The following is a 14,286-nucleotide window of genomic DNA, read 5'->3' on the forward strand; positions in this document are numbered from 1 at the left end:
CAGTGTACACAAGGGAGCCAGCTGCTCAAATAGAGAACTCGATGTGAGACTGGACGTCTATCACGCTGCGTGCGATACTGTAATGGTGTGACCCAGCTTCAGATTTCTTTCAACGAGTCTCCTGGCATTGAAGATCTCCCTCCCCGACCCCGACTGTTTGTATTCCCTGACACACTTAGTCCATCATAATTTCGTAACGAACGGGTCTCTGAGTATTGAATTCCGTGGTAAAATCTGTCTTTTTTGCACTGGGAATGAGCTTGTGTTTACTTCCCCCATACACCCAGCTCCATGCTTTGGGCATTGTTGTCTGGTAGCTTAGTAAAATAATCAGAAAAGTATATTTCTTGTGGAAGAGGTAACCTTTTGAACAGGGTAGACATTATGAAAGCGTTTTTGAGTTGTGGGGAAAAAAATAAAGTCTAGGAGCCAGCGCTGACGACCTGACGTGTTCGAATCAAATATCAGTGCTGTATTTCCATTTGCCTTCAGTCGATGGCATAATGGAACACAATGCAGGCTGTCGTCAGGATATTTTAATTGATGTCTTCAGAGAGCGAGCATAAGTGTTTGATGTTGCCTATATGTATTACTAATTGCAAATAAGTACTAGAGCGTAGGTGAATATGAAAGAAAATTGGCAGATAGTAATAAGGTAAACACGTCCTGGTAACAAACCTTGCACCGTCCTTTTATTGGTCGGTTTTTGCTGACGCGGCTTGTCGGTTAGTGTACGACATGTAACGTATCATATTATAATAAAGAAGGCAAAGAAATTAGCAGATGACAGAAGTCATCCGGCAAGATGGGGATGATGATTAAAACAGACCGCCCTCTTCCGTTGATTAACGCCACGCTCTTGTGACCGCGACCGGCCAGCGGATCCAGGTTTTAAAAAGGCGCAAGAAAATGATGTGCTGTCATTTGAGGTCGGAACGTCGCAATGAACAGCGCGTTGATGGTTACACCACGCTGGGGCAGATCGGCAATGAACGCTTCGCCGGCAGCAATTCCTTGGCCACTGACGACCGTGGACAATTCCAACTGGCTGCAAGGGGAAAACGCCGAGAACGGGGGATGGTACGAGAGCGAGCAATCGCCAGGGGTGGAGTACTTGATCTCCGTTATACTTTGGCTCATCTGCTCGGTGACAGTCGTGGGCAACGTCCTGGTGGTATTGGCCTTCATACGAGACAGGGAGTTGCGGCTCAAGCCGGCCAACTTGTTCATCTTGAACCTCTCCGTATCTGACCTCTTGATCGGCTTAATTTCAATCCCCTTCTTCAATATCTGGCGGCACACGGTGGTGTGGGTAGCGGGCGAAGTGGCTTGCAAATTGTGGAGCATCATCGATTACACAGCGACGACACAGTCAACGCTGGCCATCGTCCTGATCAGTTTCGATCGGTTCATGCTGGTGTCCAAAGGTCTGCAGTATAGAAGGTACATCACACTCAGGTTAACTCACATCCTGGTTGTAGCCTCCTGGGTCTTCTCTTTCAGTCTCAACTCCATTCCCATCCTTTGCTCCGATATCGTCTTGGAGCCCTGGGTGGATTACGGCCAAGACTGCGACTTCGCCATCCTGTACCACTTTGCCTACAAGCTGACCACCGCTGTCTTCTCGTTCGTCATCCCCTTCATCTGTCTGTCCGTTTTCAATGTCATTGTGTACAACAACATCCGTCGGCGGTCCTCGGGCTTCCATATGGGCCGGTCCTTCAGACTCAATGGCAGCACTGTGGCCCGTAACGTAGCTCCCCAAAGCAGGGGGAGCAGCGAATACCGGAAGCATCGAAAGGCGGCCATCACCCTTGCCCTCATCGTAGGGGTGTTCCTGATCTGCTGGTTACCCTGGTACGTCTATAAGCTTGTGGTACTGATTGCACTGAATGAGACAATAAATAACGACCTCATGAATGCTTTTGTCTGCCTCCTGTGGGCAAATAGTGCCATCAACCCGTTCCTGTACGCTGTCACCCACCCCCGGATCCGTGCCGGCCTGATCGCCTGCATACTGTTCTGTATTCCGAAAACCTGCACACCTCTTCATGTGAGGGGCGGGTTACGTTCCAACTCGTACGACCATAACCCACAGGCAGACAGAGGTCGAAACAGGCCGGCAACAGCCTTGACGAGATGCAATGAAGAGCTGCAGTGCAATAACCAGGGATCATTGGTCTGAACAGGGTTAGTCAAGTTTATATGAGTATGATTCGAATTTAACAAAATAGCCATTCTAGCCCAGAGCGCCAGAGAGACTCAGCGTCTTTAAATAAAGAACTTTGTCGGAAACTTGGCACCTAAAAGCACCGCTATTATTGGACATAATAGCCAGTCTGTTCAGTTTTATCCAACCCAATGGCCGTCAATCAACTCACTGACACATGATGTATTTTTGAAACGTGGATTTAAAATTTTTTTCTGAATATTAAAGCCCCAGCTCTTCCAATAAAGCGCCGTAAATTTATCGTTTTGCAATAGTTAATATATATTATAAGGTAAACTATGTCGCATGAATCCTTATCTTCTTCAACTAGTTTAAACTAGTAAACGTATGGTAGTAATAAAATAAACCAACAAAAAGCAATGAATGTAGCCACGTCCATACCCTGGCTTTCTAATGGAGCTGCACTGATTCTTGGGAAACAATTTTGTCCAACAAAAAAGTTCTGTAAATATACCAGCTGGTTTTGGGTGTGCTTTGAAGACCATTTTTGGTGCGTTCTGGCACAGAAGGCTGTGTGAAACTGATATGGTGTTCTGATGAAAAATCTTTCAAAATTTGTTTTTAGCATTTACCTGTCACTCAACGAGAGCGTGCCAAGGCTTCTAGTTAGTGCGTAAAGGAAAAACGCCAACCTGAACTTAATTGATAGCGAATTCTACGCACGGATTTGATTTTTTGTTTCTATCCTGGGTTGCTAGGCATTGTTTTTGGTTGGCAGTTTGTTTCTTTGTATATTTATTTGTTTGTCTCTTTATTTTTCCTTTGCTATAACAATCATTCTGTGCAATTACATGTAACTGCATATTACTGTGGCTCTTTTAGTTATGTATGGTTCCCAGTCTGACAGGCGTTGAAACAAAATAAAGACACTGACTTTAATGTCGGTTCAAACAGGTTGGTGCCTTATCCAACTTGCACATTAGGTGAGATAATCTGGATCAAATGAACTCAAATCTCGTAGATGACTTATATGACCAAATCACACGATGACATATGAGACCAGTCACAACAAATGAGTTGAGAATTGCACACTGCGACAATCCAAAGTCAAAACTTGAAGGGAAAGCCAATTTTTCGGGTTTTGTTTGTATTAGGAAAGTGTTACCTTTCTATTCATTTCCAAATTTTAGCTGAAACAACATTTAAAAAGTCAGTTTCTTACCATTCTTACCATTCATTCATTCATGTTTGGTAAGAAATGTTTAAACAATGTGGGAAACGAAGACACAAAGCCGCTGGAGTAATGTCACATTGTCACTATTTTACCGAGGCGTTAGACACCATTGGAAACCTACTTTGCTGCTGAATCAAAAAATACCACTATCACAGTTTTAAAAGAATCGACTTTCACCACATTTTGTGGTCATTGGTCGCCTAGGTTCGTGCTTTGGCTTAAAGAATTCCTTTAGTCTTGACTGTGTACAGCAGAACTGCTAATGAGCTACGTATCCTCTTTATACGTGATAAGGAGACACGTTGTCATCGATGATTATGCAAATTATCTCCAAATATAGCTCAGCAGATTAAATTATCTCTCAGCTGAATTACTTGACATTTCGTGTATTCTTCGCCTGGCGTCGCTTTAAAAACAGCAATCTGATTACAATGCCGACTCGGCGTTGGGTGAAGTTATTGCACCATAAATATGTTTCTTTCCTACCAAAATATTGATAGTGTCATTCGCCAGCTTTTGCTCTTGTTAGTGCCAACACCATAACAAAACGGGCTTCATATGCGCGTTATGTGTCAACACAATGTAGTTCAGTAGTAGCGCGGGTATGGTGTTGCTATGCATGAATTCTTCCCTGGCATTTGGGTTGGCTCTTACTTCCGAACAAGTTTAGGCGATTTTGTGTACTTGTCGCCTTGAATTTATGCCTTCAGCGTTACTCATTAACGGGCCAGTCCACGTTATTGCAGTCAGCTGCCGCTCGTAAACTGAACAAAGTTCAGCGTTGACTTCAATATTTCTGTGCTCATATCCGTCACCTCCACGGCGTTGTTTCGAAGCCATTTCCGCGGTTTGTGTATTTAGGTTTTTTCCACCGTCGTTAAGCGAAAGGACATAACAGCCAGTGTTGGCGTTTATGGTTCACCTGTGCATCTGAAGACGGAGAGTACTTGAAACACTGAGTGCAGGCAGTGCGTCTGTGAGCAGCTTCTCGCACGAAAATTAAGGCTTGAAAAGGACAGCAGGAGGTCAGGTTGTCGAGCCCATTCCTGATTTTCCGAATGCAATGGCACTACATGTGCACTGAGACAGAGGAGCTTGTAACGTTCAGCGTAATACTTCAAGTCTTTCGTTCGGACGCCTATGTTTTCAACCGGGACGTTCTTTCGATTGAACGTTCTTCACTGGAGGTGCATGTTGCACTCATTCAATAAGTGCCTTTGTGTGCCTTTGTTTGCGCCACTTCCTCTTTTCCTGGCGGTAAAATCTAATTTTAGTCCCCCGAAGTAAACCACTCCCTTCACAATTCCACGTGAAAATGCTAGGAAAAGGTAGAGTGCTGTAGGACTAACCCTGTCTGGTATGATACTCGTTGACACTATGAACTTTCAACACCGTGAAAATGCAGTTTTACTATTAAATCACCGTGAAATTTTTGTCAAGGCAATGTAAGCCCGTTTTCACGGTGGAAAGTTGATCAGCTTGGGAGCGGATTAGCTCACAGCAGTTTCACGGACTTTTCACGTAAACATCTTCGTAGCTTATGGTCCTATTGTTATTCATAACGGTACACCAGTCCAGTTTCCCACCGTGGAAAACAGCAGTTTAACTGTCAAAGCGTAATAAAAGATTAGTGTGATAGACAGCCAGGAATTAGCGTAGCAGTTACCAACAAAAGGAGCGATTGAATACCCCTGTTTAGGTCTGGGCCTCTGGGAACCAGCGGAAACCTTGCATGAAGCAATATTGCGTGCGTGTTTTCGAAACCGTGATTAGCGGAATGCGAAGGGAACTTGTGAAAACCACAAAACTTTCTTTCCACATGTTGTGAATGTTAAGCAGGTGTTTTGTGAACACAGGATCCTGTCTTTCCTAGAAAAGACAGGATTTATTTTTCCTTTTTTGAGCTGTGAGAAGAGATGGATACACGTACGATGGCTCAAATTTGCCGGATGCAGCTGAACAGTTGATAAGCACATTTTGCTTATGTAGAACCATGGAGGAAGGACACAAGTTTTTTTTCCCCAGCTCTAAACTGTGACACGATTCATAAAATTCCACGAAACTTGGTGTTAGATGTCACAACACCCCCCCTTGACCACATACCAGAAGACATATGAATATTTCTAACTTTTGTGGGCAAAAGGCACATTGAGTGGTGAAGTTGTGAAGTTACCACATCGAATTATGGAATTGCCAAAAGACTGTGAAACTGTATACAAAGTGGTGGAATAACAAGCAGCAGTGATGGCTTTTTACTAGTCCATAAGCAGAATTTTCACTAATCCGCGTCTTCCCCCAAATTTCAACACTCTTTTTGGCACTAGTGTTTTCTGCTCCAACATCATGCATAACAGTGTGCACTCGGTGCTGACTGTTGTTTAATTGTCGATGGGTAATCATAAATGGTCATGGGAATTATGAATTTCCAGAATATTCATGAGTATAACTCTACTCAAGCAAATTAAATATAAATCACAGATATGCCACAAAATTGAAATAAATGTTTCTGTGAGGTGACATAATTTGTGGGGAGTCGTTTTGCTGAAGTCCCTACAATGTTCTCATTCAGCTACAGGACATGATGTAGTGTATGAACAACCAAGCCGGGATTACATGTACGTTGCAAGGATGCGAACATTGTGATTGGGGTGTTCAGTGTACATTTACACCTGTCACCACCACAGTAAGAAGACAGATAATGGTACTTTTTATGAGACAATGGGTCCTTAAAGAATTTAAAGGATTAGCCCCACCGCAAAGTTAATGAGGAAAAAACACTATGAACTTTCAACACCGTGAAAATGCAGTTTTACTATTAAATCACCGTGAAATTTTTGTCAAGGCAATGTAAGCCCGTTTTCACGGTGGAAAGTTGATCAGCTTGGGAGCGGATTAGCTCACAGCAGTTTCACGGACTTTTCACGTCAACATCTTCGTAGCTTATGGTCCTATTGTTATTCATAACGGTACACCAGTCCAGCTTCCCACCGTGGAAAACAGCGGTTTAACTGTCAAAGCGTAATAAAAGATTAGTGTGATAGACAGCCAGGAATTAGCGTAGCAGTTACCAACAAAAGGAGCGATTGAATACCCCTGTTTAGGTCTGGGCCTCTGGGAACCAGCGGAAACCTTGCATGAAACAATATTGCGTGCGTGTTTTCGAAACCGTGATTAGCGGAATGCGAAGGGAACTTGTGAAAACCACAAAACTTTCTTTCCACATGTTGTGAATGTAAAGCAGGTGTTTTGTGAACACAGGATCCTGTCTTTCCTAGAAAAGACAGGATTTATTTTTCCTTTTTTGAGCTGTGAGAAGAGATGGATACACGTACGATGGCTCAAATTTGCCGGATGCAGCTGAACAGTTGATAAGCACATTTTGCTTATGTAGAACCATGGAGGAAGGACACAAGTTTTTTTTCCCCAGCTCTAAACTGTGACACGATTCATAAAATTCCACGAAACTTGGTGTTAGATGTCACAACACCCCCCCTTGACCACATACCAGAAGACATATGAATATTTCTAACTTTTGTGGGCAAAAGGCACATTGAGTGGTGAAGTTGTGAAGTTACCACATCGAATTATGGAATTGCCAAAAGACTGTGAAACTGTATACAAAGTGGTGGAATAACAAGCAGCAGTGATGGCTTTTTACTAGTCCATAAGCAGAATTTTCACTAATCCGCGTCTTCCCCCAAATTTCAACACTCTTTTTGGCACTAGTGTTTTCTGCTCCAACATCATGCATAACAGTGTGCACTCGGTGCTGACTGTTGCTTAATTGTCGATGGGTAATCATAAATGGTCATGGGAATTATGAATTTCCAGAATATTCATGAGTATAACTCTACTCAAGCAAATTAAATATAAATCACAGATATGCCACAAAATTGAAATAAATGTTTCTGTGAGGTGACATAATTTGTGGGGAGTCGTTTTGCTGAAGTCCCTACAATGTTCTCATTCAGCTACAGGACATGATGTAGTGTATGAACAACCAGGCCGGGATTACATGTACATTGCAAGGATGCGAACATTGTGATTGGGGTGTTCAGTGTACATTTACACCTGTCACCACCACAGTAAGAAGACAGATAATGGTACTTTTTATGAGACAATGGGTCCTTAAAGAATTTAAAGGATTAGCCCCACCGCAAAGTTAATGAGGAAAAAACACTATGAACTTTCAACACCGTGAAAATGCAGTTTTACTATTAAATCACCGTGAAATTTTTGTCAAGGCAATGTAAGCCCGTTTTCACGGTGGAAAGTTGATCAGCTTGGGAGCGGATTAGCTCACAGCAGTTTCACGGACTTTTCACGTCAACATCTTCGTAGCTTATGGTCCTATTGTTATTCATAACGGTACACCAGTCCAGCTTCCCACCGTGGAAAACAGCGGTTTAACTGTCAAAGCGTAATAAAAGATTAGTGTGATAGACAGCCAGGAATTAGCGTAGCAGTTACCAACAAAAGGAGCGATTGAATACCCCTGTTTAGGTCTGGGCCTCTGGGAACCAGCGGAAACCTTGCATGAAACAATATTGCGTGCGTGTTTTCGAAACCGTGATTAGCGGAATGCGAAGGGAACTTGTGAAAACCACAAAACTTTCTTTCCACATGTTGTGAATGTAAAGCAGGTGTTTTGTGAACACAGGATCCTGTCTTTCCTAGAAAAGACAGGATTTATTTTTCCTTTTTTGACCTGTGAGAAGAGATGGATACACGTACGATGGCTCAAATTTGCCGGATGCAGCTGAACAGTTGATAAGCACATTTTGCTTATGTAGAACCATGGAGGAAGGACACAAGTTTTTTTTCCCCAGCTCTAAACTGTGACACGATAAATAAATGGCCATGGGAATTATGAATTTCCAGAATATTCATGAGTATAACTCTACTCAAGCAAATTAAATATAAATCACAGATATGCCACAAAATTGAAATAAATGTTTCTGTGAGGTGACATAATTTGTGGGGAGTCGTTTTGCTGAAGTCCCTACAATGTTCTCATTCAGCTACAGGACATGATGTAGTGTATGAACAACCTGACCGGGGTTACATGTACATTGCAAGGATGCGAACATTGTGATTGGGGTGTTCATGTGTACATTTACACCTGTCACCACCACAGTAAGAAGACAGATAATGGTACTTTTTATGAGACAATGGGTCCTTAAAGAATTTAAAGGATTAGCCCCACCGCAAAGTTAATGAGGAAGGCCCCCTAGATGGGCTCACTGCATTTTCATGGTGTTTTCACTTGACCTCAAGGTGTCGGCAAGGGGTCATATCCGGGATTATTTTCACGATGTTTTCACCACGTGAACTGCCATGAAGTTGCAGTGAAAAAACAATTTCACAGTGAAACTGCAAATTAACTGCAAGTTCATGGTGCTGAAATTCATAGTGTGATGAGATTATAAAGCGCTCAGTTATAATGGGCAGGAATGATATTGCATGAGTAGAAACACTGTAATGGTACTGACGCGCCTCATTCTTGCAGACCACGAGCACATTGACTCAACATGACCAAAAATTAAAACTGTAAATGGACAGTCTTAGTCCCTGCAGTCAGTGTTTGCTCCTGTCATCGATGAACAAAACGATTTTTATACTGCAAAACGTGTGGTGTTCACAAATTTATCACGTTTGTTTATTTGTTTTGCTTTTATTTTCCACGCAAACAAGCGCTGCGATTAATTATGCATTCCAATTCGATATTTTCACTTGACCTTTCATATCCCCCGGCATCCCTACAACATTGCGTGTTCACTGAGAATCTATTGTAATAATTCTTTTCATCAGGGTGACCTTTTCTTGGCAAGAAGCTTATCCAGCGAGGCGTGACGAGAACGTTTCGCCCGACTTGTTTAATAATCGCCCAATCTGTGACTGTGACGACGCACGTTATGATACCGGACCTTGATCGCGTGGACTCGCGTTGCCGTTCGATACCCGCGGCGCCTTCTCCTGGGCACGCCCCCCCCGTTCGATCCACTGGGACCCCGTCAGCCAACCGGGTCTAGCTGCAGTCTTGCAGACCCGCCGTCTGGAAGTCATAATTCTTCATAACCGCACGCAGTCTCCTCCCCCTCCATTCTTTCATAAGCTTCATAATTGATTTTGCTCTTGACTTGTAGGGTGAGAAACTGTCGCATATAAGGAGGCCACTCCAGCAACATATTCAGTGATTTTTTTAATATCTCCTTCTGAGGCCTCCCCCCCCCCAAAAAAAACCCTAAAACCGAAAGAAAACAAAAAATATGAACATTGCTGACGTTAGGAGTGCGTGTTACTGGATTCATCACATCACGTCATCGCAAAGAGTCAAATTAAGTTATTTTATTTGAGGGATATTTATTAACGACCAGCCTGCACGCGATACATGTTCAGACACGTCGCCGTTACCTTTGCGCATTCCTTGCTTTAATATTGATTCGCTTTACACATGGGATTTTCAAAGGCAATGCATAATTTATAAACTAAATCGTAGGCGGTGCGGCTTTTGTTGTTTTTTCTTTATTATTATTATTGTTTTTTTCATTTCGCTTGTGGGCTTAGTCATGTTGATTTAAAGTACACTAAAATTTAACAACAATAATGTGTGCTGTATACGAACAGCTCCATGTTACATTGTCGAAGTAACCGAGACATTATAATTGAAAATGAGCATGAACATGATTCATAGTAAATTACTTGTATTATTCATTACAGTGTAATAAAGGGGTAGCCCCGCCCCCCAGCCGCCAAGAAGCTCGTGGCATGTGACTTTTATTACACCACTGTAGTAAAATTACAGAGGAAAAAATAACGAGGAAATGCATAAAGAGAAGGGATGTACCGGTACGCGTGCTGATCTCCACGTCGGACTGGGGTTTTTAGACAGCTTGGAATAATTAGCAAAATTTATTGCGGAGGATGTGTATCTCCCGGCAGATAATTGAAAAGTAACAGACAGTCACGGTCGGAAATCCCCCACCCATTGGAGCAGTTCGGTTGTTGGACTGAAGTACGCTCGCATCCGCCGACCACCCGTCGGATGGGTGGAGGCTTTAGCGCAAGGCAATCAACCGTAAATAAAACGTTGTCACGGAATCGTGCCAAAAATATTACAAGGTGTGAAGTTGTACTGTAAAATTAGCATCTTGGCGTCCGCAGGTCCTGTAGCATTTTTTTTTTGAGAGAGATAGATTTGCAGAAATACGCGCATGCTTCCTCTCGGCGGCTGTCCAGTTTTTTTGCCTTAAGACTGGTTCTTTTTTTTTTCTCCCCAAGCTGCTAAGACACGGGTGGTCTTAGCTTTCCTGTTGTTGCCACTTCGCTTCTGGGTGTTGCACCACGGTGTGAAATGTTCTGCCGATCGATCCTAATGGTGTTAAAGTGTTCGCAGACGCTGAGATGATCTCTTTGAGACCCAAGGGTGGCCATCTCCAGAAGCAACATGATCAGTCTCCTGGTGATGATAGCTCTTCGCTCACCTGTAACCAGGATGTGTCGACGGTTTGGTCGTTGTGCTGCCACGGTATAGCGTCGTCCATGGTCACGGGCTTGTTTGACGTCGGGTATCGCTAGCCTGTAACTGATAACGCCATTCAGCGGCTGTTACTGCAAGATGTATAGGTAGGCATCCCATACCAAGCGTAATACCCTAAAGCGTTTATGCATGCACTGAATGATGATTTGTTATCACACAGCTAGGACCTGTGGCCCATTTACAATGCTTGGGCCTTCTGATGTGTTTAACCATGGAGCTATTAAACACAGCCGGTGTCTCAGAGGCAGACATTTCCTGACATTATGCGCTCATAGTAGTTGACTAACCAGGGAAAAAAATCCAAACTAAAAACTAAATAAATTTAGAGTCCTGGGCAGGCAGGAAAACGTAGCTTTTATATTGTCACGTGAACTTCGCAGGGGATTGACATATATACATTAACATTCCAACTTTTCCAATGGTTTTAAAAGGAGCTAACGACAACCACTCTCGAGTGGAAACGTTTTAAACGTATCCAGTCGCATGTTTGGCCATGTCTTGTCACTTCGCTTCCTTTGTTGACATGTTGAGTACACTATTACCAGAGATGTGGTCTCGTCTCGTTCCAAGAGCGGAGCCGTCATTGTACACTCGAGGACGGACAAGCAGCTTGACTATTTAGGTGACGGATTTGTCAACATGAAGTGATGGACAAGTACATATTGACGTCCACCGACCCGAGCTACACACACGGCATTTTAAAAAAGTGCGACTGCTCTGCTTCGTTCGTGCAAACGTCTTGCTTTGAATGCCCTACGGTGTGTGCAGTGGACATTTAATTTAACTGTGCAACTGTCGTCCCTACAAAAATTAGATAATTAGAAACTGAACACAAAAGCTTTTTCACTGAGGACTTGGGAAAAAAATCCCACTCCTACATTAAGTTGGTTTTAATTACATCCTTAGATTTCTGTACCGGTACGTGATTTCTTTATATCTATTCATCCTTTGTTGCAGCTCGGAGGGCGGCGCTGTTTACTTTCTTTCCCTAAATTTGCACTGCGGTTGCACCTCCGACAAAAACTTAAACCAAGGCGTGAATGAGCACTGCCTTTTCGTATTATTTGAAAACATAGCACTATCAGACGGAATGTTAGATTATAACAGCCATCAGTATTGCACACTGTCCTCGTAAATCGGCAAAATTTGGGCACATTGTGTGCGCCGTCAAAGAGCCACTTCCGATTTTCAGCACCGCAAGCTTTTTACGGGACATCTACCGTATTCGTCTTTTTTACCTCTTTTTGTCAGGTTCTAGCCATCAATTCACACAAGACATCACTTTACACATTTTTACAAAATACGGCAGAGAAACGAAGAAATGTAAATTATGATTTCGGGAAAAAGGAGTTCAAACGCTCTCCCTGATCATTTACTTCTTACACTTCAGCATACCGTTTCTTTGATAAAAGACAGCACGCCTTGTCGATGCATAACGACTCCGCAGACCTATAGTTTCTCACTGTCGATGCGCCGCTGTAATTATACACATTCTTACAGATCCACCAACAGTCTGCAAATATTGACAGGGCATGTTCCTTTGCAAGATTCCAGCCGTTCCTGGAAGCTTGATTCGCACGTAGGAGACGCAGGGTGTGCACAGAGTTATTAAAGAGGTTGCCGTGCAACTTATGCCGTAAATGACACGAATGACCACGAATGCGATAAAAAATCTCTACAAACATGAGACGACAAAATTTCCATAACAAGCATAGGGACCTCATGAGAAAATGAACACTAATAGAGGGTTACAAATGGATTTAAAAGCCGTTCAATTTCAACTTGTAGTGCAGGCTGCACCGTGAAGTCACACCTTTGTGTCTCATTTGACGAACATTTTTTTCTAGTTTGCAATCGGCCACTTTCAGGTCATTTTGTGCCCTTCGTACTTCTGGCAGCTGGAAATTTCCCTAAGCAAAGTTTCTACAAAAAAGTTTCCAATGGCAAATCTTGGGCTCACTCGCATTGCTATCGTAGACAACTTTGTCTTCCTGAGATTCCATCACGGCCATACCTTTGGCTCTCAGTTGTCAAAATATAGCCTGGAAAATGTTTAATATTTGCGAAGTGAAATTTCAAAAAAGATAAACCATACAAGGACGACAGATTTTTTTCCATGCATTTATAAACCTTGCATAAAATACTGTCTCAGGTAATATTCATGTCTTAGGTCTTGTAGGCAAAATTGTGGCTTATTCTATATCTTCTTTTTTATAAACATCGTATATTGAACTTTTATATACATAAATTGTCTAGTGTACTCCGGCCGACAGATGTGGGCTCTTGTTTTCATTGCTATGTTACTGCATCGTTTTACTTTAGTGTAGGAACTCGTCTGGAAACACGACGCCTCTTCTCTGATTTCATCAATTCCACACAAGGCAACACAAAACGATATAAAGAACACGAAAAAAGTGAAGTAAGCAGAAATTCAGTTATATTGTAACTGGTGCCACGGGGCTGTAATGCATACATCGTTACGGCCTCATTGGGTTAGTGTGTCAAAATGTTTCTAACGGTCAACGGCTGAAGCGGGAAAAGCTTTGTTTTAATTTCATGGTACAAAACTGCTGTTCCTAAGTGTTGGCTAATTTTGGACTTAATTTAATAAAACAAATCTGGTCTGTCTGCCTGTGTTTTTAACCCATCTTCTCAGCTCACAGGACAACTTGCCGTCTTTTGGCCCCAAGGAGCGTAAAACTATGAACAAAACCTGATAGAAGAAGAGACGGAGCGGTCGGCAAATACTTTGCCCGGGAATTAATTTGCAAGCCCGACAGATATCATTAAAGCCAGTCGCGTGCGGACGTTGTGCCGGTACCCTCGTTTGTGTTTGCACCTTAAACACCATTACCGGGCTTTGCTATCACCAATTTGCAAAAGTAATTTTGCCCAAGCAAAATCGGCACGGACAGTATTTACCGAGGTTCGTCGATGGGAATGACGGGATCGATAGCGAAAGGTTTTTCGTCTCGGGCGAGACAACAGAAAATTTCCCTGCTGTTTGGATGGGGGAGGAAGTCACGTATGTAAGTTGTACTGACATTCACGTTCGGGAATAAATATGTTTTAATCGAGACTGGTTTCTTAAAGCATGCATTTCGTCACTTCTGTTCTGGTTAAAAAATGAATGGGAATTCAAAAGCTGCGATTGTACTGTCCGTGTTGTTGATAACGATGAAGAGTAAAGTGCGATTTCCGAAGTTTGCGTTAAGTCTCATATGGATCCCCTACACAAACAAAACAAAAAATAATCACAGGAACAAGGAATAATCACATGCAGGAACTGTCATTTTTTTCACCCAAGTGGTGTCTGAAACCTTTGTTGTCGTTTCACTGTTT

At 42.7% G+C, this 14,286-nt stretch overlaps 1 protein-coding gene across 1 annotated transcript in view; it reads left to right on the plus strand.

Moving 5' to 3' along the window:
- Positions 1-935: 935 nt before the first annotated feature.
- Positions 936-14,286, plus strand: part of LOC110982642 (histamine H4 receptor-like) — a 29,958-nt gene continuing 16,607 nt past the window's right edge. Inside the window, exon 1 of the mRNA XM_022241211.2 lies at positions 936-11,030. Within this exon, the coding sequence (XP_022096903.1) occupies positions 944-2,185 (1,242 nt within the window). The 5' untranslated portion in view covers positions 936-943 and the 3' untranslated portion in view covers positions 2,186-11,030. The remainder of the gene's footprint in view (positions 11,031-14,286) is intronic.

Source organism: Acanthaster planci, linkage group LG16 (assembly GCF_054643075.1).
Source record: "Acanthaster planci isolate LZ-2023a linkage group LG16, COTS_SCS, whole genome shotgun sequence".
NCBI lineage: Eukaryota > Metazoa > Echinodermata > Asteroidea > Valvatida > Acanthasteridae > Acanthaster > Acanthaster planci.